The 15,051-nt window shown below is 39.3% G+C and overlaps 1 protein-coding gene across 2 annotated transcripts in view; it reads right to left on the reverse strand.

Moving 5' to 3' along the window:
- Positions 1–6,153: 6,153 nt before the first annotated feature.
- Positions 6,154–15,051, reverse strand: part of LOC126411514 (uncharacterized) — a 410,659-nt gene continuing 401,761 nt past the window's right edge. For both annotated transcript variants that reach the window (XM_050081368.1, XM_050081369.1), the window contains 2 exons: positions 8,977–11,873; positions 6,154–8,902 (listed from right to left, as the gene is read on the reverse strand). In XM_050081368.1, coding sequence (XP_049937325.1) covers positions 11,623–11,873 — 251 coding nt within the window. In that variant the 3' untranslated portion in view covers positions 6,154–8,902; positions 8,977–11,622. The remainder of the gene's footprint in view (positions 8,903–8,976; positions 11,874–15,051) is intronic.

The raw sequence follows: 15,051 nt of genomic DNA on the forward strand, positions 1-15,051 counted from the left end.
TGTCCCCTCATGTGGGAAAATACTCGGTGGGCGCCGACGTGTGGGCACGAGGGTATGGATCTCGCCCTAAATGGATTCCAGGGGTGGTCAAGGCTCTTCGCGGCCGCCGGCTTTGTGAAATACGTATGGACGACGGCACGGTTGTTCGCCATTACGACCAGATGCGCCCACGAGTGGTGGCCACGCCGGTGCCACCGCCCTTCCTTCGCCTCCACCAGCCTGAGAAGCCAGTCCTGTCACTGCTGCCGATCTCCTGTGCGTGTTGCTGCAACCGACGTCACTACCGCTTCCGAGTACGCTGGATCCACCCCCAGTCGCGACACCGCCTTCTCCGGGATCCATCTCACTGGAGCACACCCCCAGGTCCACGACACCTATGGATGCTGCTCCGGAGTTTTCACCCATCATCTCGTCCAGGAGGCACGTTCCACGCACGGGCTTCCATCCTGGACATTTTCGATCGTACTCTCGTGTTTCTCCGCGGGATCTTCTCAGGGCCTCCCAAGAGGCCATGGATGTCTCCGCGCTGTCCGTGTCTCCCAGGAAGTGAGTGTTTTTTTTTTTTTTTTTTTCAAGGGGGGAAAAGTGTCGTGACTGTGCCACGACATTTAAGAGTGCCGCCACGTCAGTACGCGCAAACGGCGATAGAGGCGCTCCGCAACTCGGCTGAGTGCAGGAGCGCCACCTAGCTACGAATGGCGCCGGCCGCATGTCACGGCACAGCAGTCGAATGACCAATACGGAATTGGTAGCATGTAACCAGCTATTGTTTCTACGTTTGTATATCCACACAATTTATTAGTGATTAAAGGTTATAACACTAGCAACAATATTTGAAGCAATTAGACTTGACAAAAAAACACAAAAGAAAACACCAGTACACTCAGTCACACAGTGTAGTGGGTACTAGGGAAGTATTGGTATCCAAGAACTATGCATAGCAACAATCAGCATACGGAGTGGCAACAGCCTGCAAATGCACCACACAACCTGCGGACGCCTCCCGCGTGTCTTTCATGAGAGACCCTGTATTTATTAATGTCTATATCAACATAGAATTTTAATTGTATGATTATTTCATGCAATTCTACTGACAAACGCAGCTACCAAAGCACAGTTCTCGGAAATCACTCTTCCCGCACTCCTTATGTGAATGGAACAGGAGAAAACCCTAATAACTGGTACAATGGGACTTATCATCTGCCACGCGCCTCATGTTGATTTGCAGAGTATGGATGTAGATGTAGTGCAGATATCTAATGCAACTGCCTAGTAAGCAGGAGCCCTGGTTTTGTCTACCGGCCTTGGTACAAATTTTCTTTGTAGCCAAAGAGTTCTTTCATTCCCTGAATGTGGGAGAGGTAGGAATTTCTCATTTCTGAACATATTCTATGTCCAGCCGTGGGATCAAACACAGAAATGGTGTGTGTTCTTTCAGACATGTCCAAAAGGACAGGCAACATTCATATGGATAAATACTTTATTCATTGCCCAGAAGACAATTTCACATAATAGCACATAAAGTACGTAAAATAAGCTAATGTCCTTGTCTAAAAGTCAATGCAATGTGAGCTATTTCTAAGTGAAAACATGCTGAATTTCTTGATTAATTTTCTAGTAGTTGATTCCAATTATAGTTTGTTATGCAGTAGGACACCAATGAATTACACACATTGTGCTTTACTTTGAGCATGACCAATCATTCCTATTTGTGGATCCAACACATAATTTTTGTTTGAAAAATTGAACCAAGCTATGCTATGACCAATTGTAAGCTTGTTCATCTGTCATCTGGACTGTGTTTGATATGGGCATATTTGGACCCTTGATAAGTGTGGTTGCATCATCAACCAACCATACAATTGCCAAAGGCTCTTTTAAAAGCTTCGAAATGTCATTTATAAGGGGTACAGGCGAATAATAACAACAATTAAAGCATCTACACCTATACTCTGCAAACCTTTGTGAAGTGCATGACACAGGGTACGTTCTTTGTATCAATTATAAGGCTTTCTCCCAATCCATTCACTTATGGATAACAGGAAGAGTGATTGCTTAAATGCCTCTGTGTGTGCTGTATATAGTCTACATCTTGACTTCATGGTCGCTATGAGAGAAGTACACAGGAGGTTGTAGTATATTCCTAGATTGACCACTTAAAGTTGGTTCTAGAAACTTTATAAGTGGGTTTTCATGGGATAGTTTGCATCTATCTTCAAGTGTGTGACAGTTCAGCTCTTTCTGCATCCTTGTGACCATTACCATGGGGCAAACAAAGCTGTAACCTTTTGAATTGCCCTTCTTTCTATCAGCTTGTATGCATCAAATGCACTTGAGCAATACTCTAGGATGGGTCACAAGAATATTTTGTAAGCAGTCGCCGTTATAGACTGATTGCATTTCCCTAGTATTCTACCAATGAACTGCAGTCTGTCATTTGCTTTACCTGCGACTCCGAGTATGTGATCATTCCATTCCACATCCCCACATTTTGTTACACACAGGTATTTGTATGGGTTGGTAGATTCCAGCTGTGACTCAATGGTATTATAGTCACAGGATAGTACATTTTTTTATTTTGTGTGGTGCACAATTTTACATTTATAAAGATTTTGAAATCTTATCAAGATCTGACTGAACAGTTGCACAGCTTCTTTCAGACAGATATTCACTGTAGATAACTGCATCATCTGCAAAAAGTTTGAGGATACTATTATTATTGTTTACAAGGCCATTAATATACAACATGAAAAGCAATGGTACCAATGTGCATCCCTGGGGCACATCTAACATTACTTCTACAAACTGTCAATGACTCTACATCTTAGATAATTTGCTGTATCATCCATACCAAAAAAAGTCCTCATCTAGTCACAAATTCCAACAATGGAAAATACAGGATAGAATGTAACAGTATTATGAGAAGGAAAGTTGCTACGCACCATATAGTGAAGATGCTGAGTTGGAGATAGGCACAACAAAAAGAGCCTCACAATTACAGCTTTTGGCCATTAACCACACTGCCAAGTGTGGTTTCAGTTGCCTGAGACTGCAGGCATGTGAGTTGCATTGGTGTGTGTGTGTGTGTGTGTGTGTGTGTGTGTGTGTGTGTGTCTATTGTTGACAAAGGCCTTAATGCCGAAAGCTATAATTGTGAGAGTCTTTTTGTTGTGCCTATTTGCGACTCAGCATCTCTGCTGTGTTGTGAGTAGCAACTTTCCTTCTCGTAATATAGTCACAAATTCTGCATGATACCCCATATGAACATACTTTGGATAATAAGTGTTGATGTGGTTCTGAGTCAAATGCTTTCTGTAATTGGAGGAATACTATGTCTGCATAACTGTCTTGTTCCATGGCTTTCAGTACATCAAGTGAGAAAATTGCAGATTGGATTCCATATGATGTATGTTTTGGCATCAATGATAGTTGGCAAGGAGAAGACCATTCTGTCCAAGATACCTCATTAAGTTTAAGCTCAGAATATGTTCTAAGATTCTACAACAAGTGGATGTCAAGGATATTGGCCAGCAATTTTGTGGATCCCTTCTGCTACCCTTCTTGTAGAAGGTTGTGACCTGTTATTTCTTCCAACTGCTGGGCATGGTTTTTTGTCCGAGGGATCTAGATTCCAGGTAAAAGAGGGACTAACTGAGCTGCAAATACAGTACAGAATCTGATAGGGACTCCAGTGGGCCTTGAAGCTTTATTCAGTTTTAAGAATTGTCACTGTTTCTCAACACCACTGACATGAATATCTATTTCACTAATCTTTTCAGTGGTAGGAAAATTAAACTGGGGAAATATGACTGGGGTTTTCTTTGTAAAGGAACATTTTAAAATGGAGTTAAGCATTTAGCACTAAGATATTCATTCATTGTCAGCCATCAAGCTGAAATGGGAGCTTTCTGTGGATAACTACGTTTTCAGAGAGAATTTGAAAGCAAATCTGTGCTTTATGTCATTTGAAATTTGCGTATTGTCTTTCAATAGTAACAATATCTTGACCTTTCAATGAATCGATGCCTGATATAAATTCTCTTTATCTAAGATTCAAGTAGGTCTGAGCATCAAATAAACAGCTACTGTGGAAGAAACTGAGTTTCATTTCCAATATGCTTGAAGAAGAGTCACCTCCTAACACTCACAGTTCAACTGCATGGAATAAAAGGCTATCTTGAAAATCATTTATGAGTATCTTTATACAAATAAATTTTGTGCTCCATTAACACTGTGCTGTCTAACCTAGAACCAGAATGTTCACTGACTGGCTATGTCAATAGGTGGCCGGCAAGTTTAATTCTGGCAGATACAAAACAACAACAAAAACCACAGATGGTGACAGACTGTAGCTGTATCAAATCAGTCAAACGCAGTCATGGATCTGGATCTTCACCAATAACACTCATCCAAGAGAAGTATAGAGCACAAGGAAACAGAGCAAAAGGATGGGAATGCATTTTCTTTGCAAATTGTGATATAAGCACATCATTTAAAGAATGAAAGATGGTAACAGTGGACCCAAATTGAAACATACAAAGATTTGCCTTGAAGGATAATGCTTGTCCTGTATGATTTCTTTCTCTCCCAAAAATTAAGAAAGCTATCTGTGCAAAGAGAAACAGATATTTCTACCAAAAAGCATTTATGAACAGATTTATGAAGTAGATGTATTACAGGACATTTGCTAAATAATTTGAGAATATACTCTGGTGCATAAAATTTGGTGGACAGTATTTTGAGATGATTTCGAGGGAAATTAATGGGAAAAATAAAATTTACATGGATTTTGGGAATTCCATGTTACATAACTTGCATATCTAATGATCAATATGTATACAGATGTGGGTCACAAAATTTTATCCTTTGAACAATTCTTTGGCAACAACACCCTGTGGTATAAATTAATGTTGATGAACATGGAGGAAATGTTTTTCTTTTGCACATTGTTTCAATTCTCTACAGTTGAGATGATTATTTATTTACCTGATTCTAGTTTAAAATCAATAATCTAAATGATTTTTCCTGTGATTAGTAACTATTTCTCAAGCTGTTATCATATTTTCAAATTACTGTGTGATCTATGGTGTCCATAGCATGGTCCACAGTCCTGGGAATCCTTACTCCCATAAACGCCAAGAACAGGTGGAAAATGACATGTTAAACATCATACAGTGCTAAGGTTTATATCTAATTAGGCTTTCCCTAATTTTCACTCATTTCCTTTCATAATACATCTTCTTTGCAGCCCTCTCTACAGATCCATTTGCAATGGTGTATCATTTGATTTGATGTTCTGCTAGTTGGAGAACAACCCAGCTGTCACAACTAGAATCACAATAAGAGTGGTCCTTCAAGTATTTGTTCCATAAAGTATGAGTAATATTATTTAACAGTTAACTGTTTAGCTTTAAAAATAGTTTCAATAGCTTCTTTTATACTAGCAAATTATAGATTGCATGATAACTAGTGCATTTATTGGTAAATTCCATTAACCCAATTTTTTTCTTTATCGTGCATTTAATGAATTTTCTTGATTGTCTCTAGGTGGAGAGAATGAGGGTATATTACTTAAATTTGATTTGCTTTTAAAATATTCTGACCCTTTAGCTAAACTGGATCCATTAGATACTGGTGGTACACAGGAAAGGTCAGAACACTCAGATGTAAAGGACAGCAGTAGTTACAGAAACCCGTATTTTATAGCAGATCTAGGTTTCAGATATAACACAGTCATCACCAGTGCATTACCAGAAGAGTCATAAAGATACAAACATGTCAGAGCATAACCTTGTAACAGTTAACGCTAGCATTTGCATGGTAGAATCAAAACTATTCCGACTCTGCCATGTAAATGCTAATGTCAACTGTCACAAGTTTATGCTCTGTCACATTTCTACCTTTATGAATCTCCGGGTAACCTTCATGACTCTTCTGGTACTGCACTGATGATGACTAACCTACAGTCAAAAATCTAGCCCTGGAATAAATTACAGATTTCTAAGACTGACTGCTGTCCTACTTTGCATTTGGATTCCTTTCCTGTGCCATATTTGCTTCTGAAATACAGAGCTGTAGTGTCTGAAACAATCACGAGTGGAAACATAAGAGACCATCATAAGTGAAATTTCCTCATTACAAAAGAATAAAGAGTTGTTTCAATAAAATAAAAAACTTTTTATTGTGTAACTACGTCAATATAAACATAATTTTAGATCAAAATAGGAGCATTTAACACAATCACTTCTGAAAACATTTATTAGATCTTTTGTCATTCTGTTTATGCCATGTGATTTCAAAGGGCTTTTTAAAAGGTACCTGATTTCTTGCCCCCTTGATTAATAAGTGAAAACTATAAAATATATTATATATTTATAACAACAGCCATATCAGATTAACACACAGTTGGTACAGAATTGCTGGAATCAGAACAAAATTTAAAATATTAGGCCACTGCAAGGACATAATTAAAGGTTTATAAAATCAGTAACCGATACATGGCAGTATAGTTTCAGTTTCACATGCTCACTTTCTTGTCTGAAATTTCCAAAACAAACTGCATTTAACAACTTCAAAACCGGAATGTAACATACAAACAGCTTAGAATAATTTAATGCACTTGCTAAAATGCAAACGCATTCATAGGAGAATATCTACTTAACATGTTTCAACAACATTTCTGCATTGTTAATAAGTTCAACAAATAAGGTAACAAACATTATATACAGAATACTTCTTTATGGAAACATTCTCTCACTCTCTCTTAACAACAAACATAATCTCTCTATGTTGCTGTCCATCTAGAACACACGACTGAATGAAAGCATTCACTGTAATTCTTTTAGAAATCATGAAATGCTTTTTGAATTCATTTCTCCATCAGTAAAGTGACACACATACAACAAAAATAAAATGTGAAAATAAATATTCTGCAATGGCAGCAAGGCATGTTGATTACTATGTACTTTCTCTAACTCTATATACTACAGATCACATTGACTCACTGCAAAGTAGCATTTTGCACACTAACCAACCATATCCAGAGGATTTAAAGCTGTGTAAGTGTTATTTTAGTAGAACATTAACAACATTGCATGAGTTATTTAGCTTTTCTACACATTTCAATAAATGTGCTCGCTGTATGATATTTAGTGTTCACTCAACTATGCATACAAATTAATTGTGTTCAATGAGGAGTTGCCATTTTCTGTAAAACTTTTCTGTTTTTTTGATGTACTGATACTCGCACTTGAATACGTTTAAAAACTGTTTACTCAAGCCTGTTTACCATTAAGAAAACCAATATTTCTCTCTATGCATATTCCTTTACACTGACCTTAGTGAAACATTGGGGCATTCATATCTACAAGCTTTCAAACAGACCGTCATACAAAGAAAAAAAAAATACTTTATATTCTTCAGTCTGATGAAGTAAAATCACAGCTATACACTTCATTAGATATGTGGTAAAAGTTATTGCTGCAAACACATCATTACAGTAGGCATCACTTGTGAGATCTAACAGGGCAGCCACCTCTACACAACAGATCAGTTTATGATTACATCATATTTGGTAAACAGTTCCAATTTTACATAACATGTAGCTACTCTGTTGATAAAATACAATGAAACAATGATCCTGGGTAATGCAAGGATTTTCTTTAATGTAAGACAGACAAGAAGCTCATTCTTAAATGTGATATACATGCTGTAATAATAATACATTGAAACTCTCAGATGATAATTATATGGCATTTTTTTACTATTACTGGGATGTTATAGCTCTGGAAGTTAATACAGTATGTTATTTTGATGGGGAAAATTGATGGAACACAAAAATTTATATCACAATAAAAATACTGAATACCACCAGAACAGCTGTCATACAAGAAATGGAAGTCAAAAGCCTCCCCACATCTCCAAGATTATGATTAAAAATTGTTCACACTATTCTGAATAATAATAAAATACTTTATCTGGTTCACTATTTCAGGCGTTTGAATGGTTAATGTTAGTCTGTGTCAGCATCTTATTAAATAGTATTAATTTAAATTATAATTCATTTGTTTAAAATTATTTATTATACAATAATTAAAATGCTATTGTAAAACCACTACTTACATATAACAATACACTAGAGTTTTTAGCCCATGAACACTAGTGTGTCAATACAGCTTCTGCTCTAGTTTTTAAGTTATAATATTTACATATTTTAAAACATATTACTTGACTAATAGGCTTTTATTCCCTTCTTAAAGCATATCTTATGGAACCTTCTAACACTTCTTGTTACATTTGTAATCACTAAGACTTTTCCACACCATTACCTGACTTAGAAGCAGTGTGCACAGAAGTATGTTAGTTTTGTTCTTTTGTTAATGAATGAACATATACATGTTTTCTTAATATTTCTGATTGTGCAACAACACTTACACAAATGCATAGTGTGCTGCCATATGTGGCTGTGGTGAAGGTGCAAGTGCTTTTGTTTCCAGTCAGTTATGGTTTCTGAAGAAATCCGTGTATGAATTACTGTGAAGTGATCATCAAACTCTGTTAATGAAAGTGGCTCACTGTTCATTTATTCCATTTCTTTTGATCTGCTAAGGCCTTTAACTTTTTCTTCAGTTCTTACTTTTCATCCCTCTTCAATTGTGGGTGTACTGGGGTTTATAAGTGCATTGTTACCATTTATTGATTTATAGTTAAGTTATAGGCTATATGTGTACCTTGATTTTTAACAATATATTTAGGGCAATTATGTAACTAAAGTGGAAGAAGCTGTTGTCTGTTTCATAATGATGGACACATCAAAAGTGTGAAATGTAGCAGTAGGTTCTTCCGAGACACACATCAGACCATGTTGTATGGGCTGCTAAGGGTTTTTTAGACCAAAATGTGACTATCTAAAAAAAAAAAAAAAAAAAAAAAAAAAAAAAAAAAAAAAAAAAAAAAAAAAAAAAAAAAAAAATACACCTCTGAGACGTTTTGACACATTTTAACAGAAGCTTCATTTTTAACACACTGTGTGCAAATATATATACGTAGAAAACCAGCCATTACACTTACTGATTTAGTACGCAATCCAATTGATCTTAAACAGAAAGATGCTATACATTTAAAATACTGAATGAAGCCAAAGCAGGAATGATCCAAATTCCACACTGCATCTGGTTTTGAGGTATGTGTGTTATGTAATATACATTAATAAAGGAAGCATTAACGTAACAAGTTATTCTTGTGAGTATTGAACAATATTGACAAATGGATCACTGAAGTTAAGAAATAGTCTAATATGATATCAGACCACAAAGCATTTATTGCAGTTTGATAGTAATATAATCACTGTAACACTTAATTTTCTACAAGGAATTTCCTTGACATAAATTTTTGTATACTTTGTTTATACTGAATTCATTATAGCGGTATAAATAGTTATTTATGGCCAGTCTGATTAACAGAAGACAGTTTTATATTCCACAGATTACTGTATGCTGACAGGTTGTCATCATACTTAACAGAGGCCGAAGGGTATTCCAGCATTTCATGTTGTCTAAATTGAGCAATCTGCACAGGAATACTAATGGTGTGAGATATAGGCAGTGTCGGTCTGAAATTACTTGGTTTATTTTTGATAGTTATTTAATAAAACTATAATAGGCCACCCGCATTCATCACATTTGCCCAGTGCATACCACCAGCAGACTTAAGCCGAACAATTAGTGTAATTAACTCTGCATAGGTGAGTGTGTTGCATCCTCATGTCACTGCAAGTAGTTTTGGAACATATGGTTACTAATGCTGATATCGTAGTGTTTTAATTAACTCAAAAATGGTGGATTAACATAATTGTTGTAAACATAGCCTGTTGTTCTTATTGTGAGCAGTCTCCAAGTGTATTATAAAAAAATAGTAAAGAATTATTTTTTCCTTACAGAGTATGCAATGGTTACTTAACCGAAAGCTCAAAAGATTTCACGTCACAAGCTACAATATTTGTAACTAAACCAACATTACTTACATTTCCTTTTTATGAGGTACGTGAAGAATATCATTAGTTGTAACATTCTAGTTCTTATTATTTTTTATTCATGCAAATATAACACAATAACTGAACATTTAATAATTACATGAATTCTTTTGCTCTGCTTTATAGTTATTGCCCATGACAATTAACATTTTATCAGCGACACAAAAATGAAAGATGAAGAAACAAACAATGTCGCCACACTTCACGCACATTATATAGCTTCTACCATATTACTTTATCAAAATTGCAGTTTCATTCTTTACATCGATCAAGCATGAGCCACATGTAGTAAGCAAAATTCACGTTGTATTGAAACACTTCCCAGCAACGTGTCTTTAATATTACGGTTTCCCTTCCTCACTGTGGTTGATACGTATTTCTGGATCTCATTCGTGAACTATTTTCCATCGTGTATACAACTATCCAACTACAGACGAGCTGCTGATCATAATACTTTTGGTTTACAAATACACTTAACTACTTAAGACCCTACTTATTATAACTTTTAAATAGAACTTTTTTTCAAAGGCTTAACGCATCTACACGCAGGCAACCTCATACGTCATCTGGTAAGAAATTTGCAAGTGATCTGAAAAAAAAAAAAAAAAATCAAATAATCCTTCTGGCAAAATTCTGCTCTGCTGCAATCTTGTAGCATTAAACGTCTTCCTCAAGCGTGACGCCTACTACATTTTATGCTACATTGTGTTTTTTCCTCGCTACAAACTGCGCATTTGCAATACCACCGGTGTCGTAACACAGTTAAATGGTCTAGTAATTTCTGTACGAATTACATGGTTCTTCTCATCACAGTTCCACCACTACAATTTTAACGCAGAACAGTCTAATTACAATATCTATAGGCTAATGACTGCTATCGAAATAGCAGAGTACCTTTGTTGTACTGATTTTTATATTGGCTGATTTGGACTGTCGATTGGATGTTGTACTGTCTAAACAGTTAAATTTAATTAATCAATCGATGTACAGTTCTTTTTGTTCCGTAGTACGGTAAGCCACATCAAAATTAGAGACAGTGTGACTTGTGAATCGGAGAAATAGCTTAGTGAAAGAAGTATTTCTCATGTCGCTTTGCCATTAATTTCTTTTACTGCATGCCGACATTCTGTATTTGTTACCGAAAGTATTGCCTCTCTATTCGAATGAAATATTCGTGCTGTTCGTGAAAAATAAATCAGTTTCATATATACTTCCAACGCACAAACCGTGGTAAATGTGCGATTACTTCGTGCTTAATGCGACGAGGTACTGAACACAGACTGCAACGCTTCTAAACTAAGCGAATTTTGCAAGAAAAGAAAGTACAGGGGAGACTGAAAAGCAGTAGATTTTGGGTGTGTGAAATCTAAACTTAAACATTCGATACGACACTGCGTACGAGGCTCGTGTGGGAAACGTAACTGAAGGCGGGTGACGGGTCGTGGCGAGACGTAGGTGTCGACTGCGACGCGAGAGGTTTTGCAAACGCGGGTTAACTGGCGTTCGGTGGCGTCTCTGCTAGCGGGCTTTGCTGCTGGTGCTGCCTGGAGGTCGGATGGTTGGTGTGGCGACAGCCGGCCGGCGAGGCGGCGTTATAAGGCGCTGGGGGCAGCCGACACACTGGCGCCAGCGCCTGCGCCAGCCGCCAACAACGCTATCGCCAGCAGCGCACCCGCCGCCGGGCCAGACCGCGAGCGCGCTGAGTTGCAGCGGTCCTCGTTGCACGTGCAGTACTGCACGTGCACATCGTGTGTGCCCGATCGCTGGAAGCACGAGCGGCCGTCGGAATTCGAGTCATCCGTCAGGTAGCCGCAGCCGCGTACCACACGAGTCTTCCCGTACACTGCAAAATTAAGAAAAAGGAAAAACTAGGTTACAATTTTTGGTACAACAGATTCAGAAAAGCAGTAGCGTGTCACCTCTGCAAGTTGCTGGTGTCGGGCGTCCTACCGCCAGGCGCCAACGACCCCAACTGTTCTTCATTCTAGCAACTGGCTCGCCATGTACGATAATATACCTAGAAAGAACTAACAACGCTGGCTATTTACACGTAAGCACACTCAACAAAAAATTAATCGACCCCAGAAGACATGTTAATACGTTTAGCGTCCACGAGATTCTTACAGTATCCTGTATCCAGCTAAAGCCACTCATTGATGATGAAAGTGGACTATCAGACCAATTGTGTGATTGGATTGAAGAGTTCCTAGATAACAGAACGCAGCATGTCATTCTCAATGGAGGGAAGTCTTCCGAAGTAAGAGTGATTTCAGGTGCGCCGCAGGGGAGTGTCGTAGGACCGTTGCTATTCACAATATACATAAACGACCTTGTGGATGACATCGGAAGTTCACTGAGGCTTTTTGCGGATGATGCTGTGGTATATCGAGAGGTTGTAACAATGGAATATTGTACTGAAATGCAGGAGCATCTGCAGCGAATTGACGCATGGTGCAGGGAATGGCAATTGAATCTCAATGTAGACAAGTGTAATGAGCTGCGAATACATAGAAAGAATGATCCCTTATCATTTAGCTACAATATAGCAGGTCAGCAACTGGAAGCAGTTAATTCCATAAATTGTCTGGGAGTACGCATTAGGAGTGATTTAAAATGGAATGATCATATAAATTTGATCGTCGGTAAAGCAGATGCCAGACTGAGATTCATTGGAAGAATCGTAATGAAATGCAATCCGAAAACAAAGGAAGTAGGTTACAGTACCCTTGTTCGCCCACTGCTTGAATACTGCTCAGCAGTGTGGGATCCGTACCCGATAGGGTTAATAGAAGAGATAGAGAAGATCCAACAGAGAGCAGCACGCTTCGTTACAGGATCATTTAGTAATCGCGAAAGCCTCACGGAGATGATAGATAAACTCCAGTGGAAGACTCTGCAGGAGAGACACTCAGTAGCTCGGTACGGCCATTTGTTAAAGTTTCGAGAACCTTCACCGAAGAGTCAAGCAGTATATTGCTCCCTCCTACGTATATCTCGCGAAGAGACCATGAGGATAAAATCAGAGGGATTAGAGCCCACACAGAAGCATACCAGCAATCCTTCTTTCCACGAACAATACGAGACTGGAATAGAAGAGAGACCGATAGAGGTACTCAAGGTACCCTCCGCCACACACCGTCAGGTGGCTTGCAGAGTATGGATGTAGATGTAGATGTAGAGCTACCAAATTGTGAGGATGTTATTGCTACATTTCACCAATGTGATAAAAGTGCGGTAGTTTCACGCACATAAGTTATAAAAGGGCAGCGCACTGGCGGAGCTGTCTTTGCACTCAGGTGATTCGTATGAAAAGGCTTGCGACGTAATTATGGTCGCACGAAGAGAATTAACAGATTTTGAACTCTGATTGGTAGTTAGAGCTACACGCATGGGACATCCCGTTTCGAAAATCGTTGCGGAATTCAATATTCCGAAATCCATTGTCAAGAGTGTGCGGAGAATACCAAATTTCAGGCATTACCTCTCACCATGGACAACGCAGTAGCCGACGGTCTTCACTTGATCGTGAGCAGCGGCGGTTGCATAGAGATGTCAGTGATAACAGATAAGCAACACTGCGTGAAATAACTGCAGAAATCAATGTGGGACGTACCACGAACGTATCCGTTACGACAAATGGTTCAAATGCCCCTAGAACTTAGAATTAGTAAACCTAACTAACCTAAGGACATCACACACATCCATGCCCGAGGCAGGATTCGAACCTGCGACCGCAGCGGTCTCGCGGTTCCAGACTGCAGCGCCCAGAACCGCACGGCCACTTCGGCCGGCTCCGTTAGGACAGAGGGGCAAGATTTGGCATTAATAGGATATGATGGCCGACGATCGACGCAAGCGGGTTTGCTAACATCACGACATCGCCTCTCCTGGGCTCGAGATGATATCGGTTGGAAATCTGTGGCCTGGTCAGATGACTCCCCTTTTCAGTTGGTAAGAGCCGATGGTAAGGTTCAGGTGTGGTGCAGACCCCACAAAGCCATGGATCCAAGTTGTCAACAAGGCACTGTGCAAGCTGGTGATAGCTCCATAATCGTGTAGACAGTGTCTACATGGAATGGACTGGGTTCTGTTGTCCAACTGAACCTATCACTGACTGGAAATATTTATGTCTGGCTACCTGGAGACCATTTGCAGCCATTAATGTTCCCAAACAACGATGAAATTTTTGTGGATGACAATACGCCACATCACCGGGCCACAGTTGTTCACTATTGCTTTGAAGAAAATTCTGGAGCGAATGATTTGGTCTCCCAGATCGCCCAACATGAATCCCATCGAACATTTATGGAACATAATCGTGAGGTCAGTTTGTGCATAAAATCCTGCTGCGGCAGCACTTCCGCAGTTATGGACGGCTGTAGAGGCAGCATGGCTCACTATTTCTGCAGGGGACCCCCAACGACTTGTTGAGTCCATGCCACTCGAGTTACTGCATTAGGCTTGGCAAAAGGAGGTCCGACACGATATTTGGAAGTATCCCATGACTTTTGTCACCTCATTGTAGTCCCAGATATTTGCTATGGGATTAAGGCCGGGTGATTTACCACGCTAGTCGAGGTGCCTGAATGTTTGTGAAATCAGTGCAGCCCTGTGAACGTGACTGTTGTCGTAATGGAAGATGGGAGTGTCCATAGCATACTTTTCTTAAACTTACAGAAGTAAGGGCAACATCTGGTCATGGAGAATGTTGAAATGGAAATGGAAATGCCCTGTGGCTAGGGCCTTCCATCGGGTAGACCGTTCGCCTGGTGCAAGTCTTTCGAGTTGACGTCACTTCGGCGACTTGCGTGTCGATGGGGATGAAATGATGATGATAAGGACAACACAAGACCCAGTCCCTGAGTGTAGAAAATCTCCTATCCAGCCGGGAATCGAACCCGGGCCGTTAGGTATGACATTCCGTCACACTAATCACTCAGCTGCCAGATGTGGACAGTCTTGAAATGGACACCCTGCTTCATGTTCACAGTAACCTGAATGATTGGGGCCAAGTCACAGTG

Source organism: Schistocerca serialis, chromosome 1 (genome assembly GCF_023864345.2).
Source record: "Schistocerca serialis cubense isolate TAMUIC-IGC-003099 chromosome 1, iqSchSeri2.2, whole genome shotgun sequence".
Classification (NCBI taxonomy): Eukaryota; Metazoa; Arthropoda; class Insecta; order Orthoptera; family Acrididae; genus Schistocerca; species Schistocerca serialis.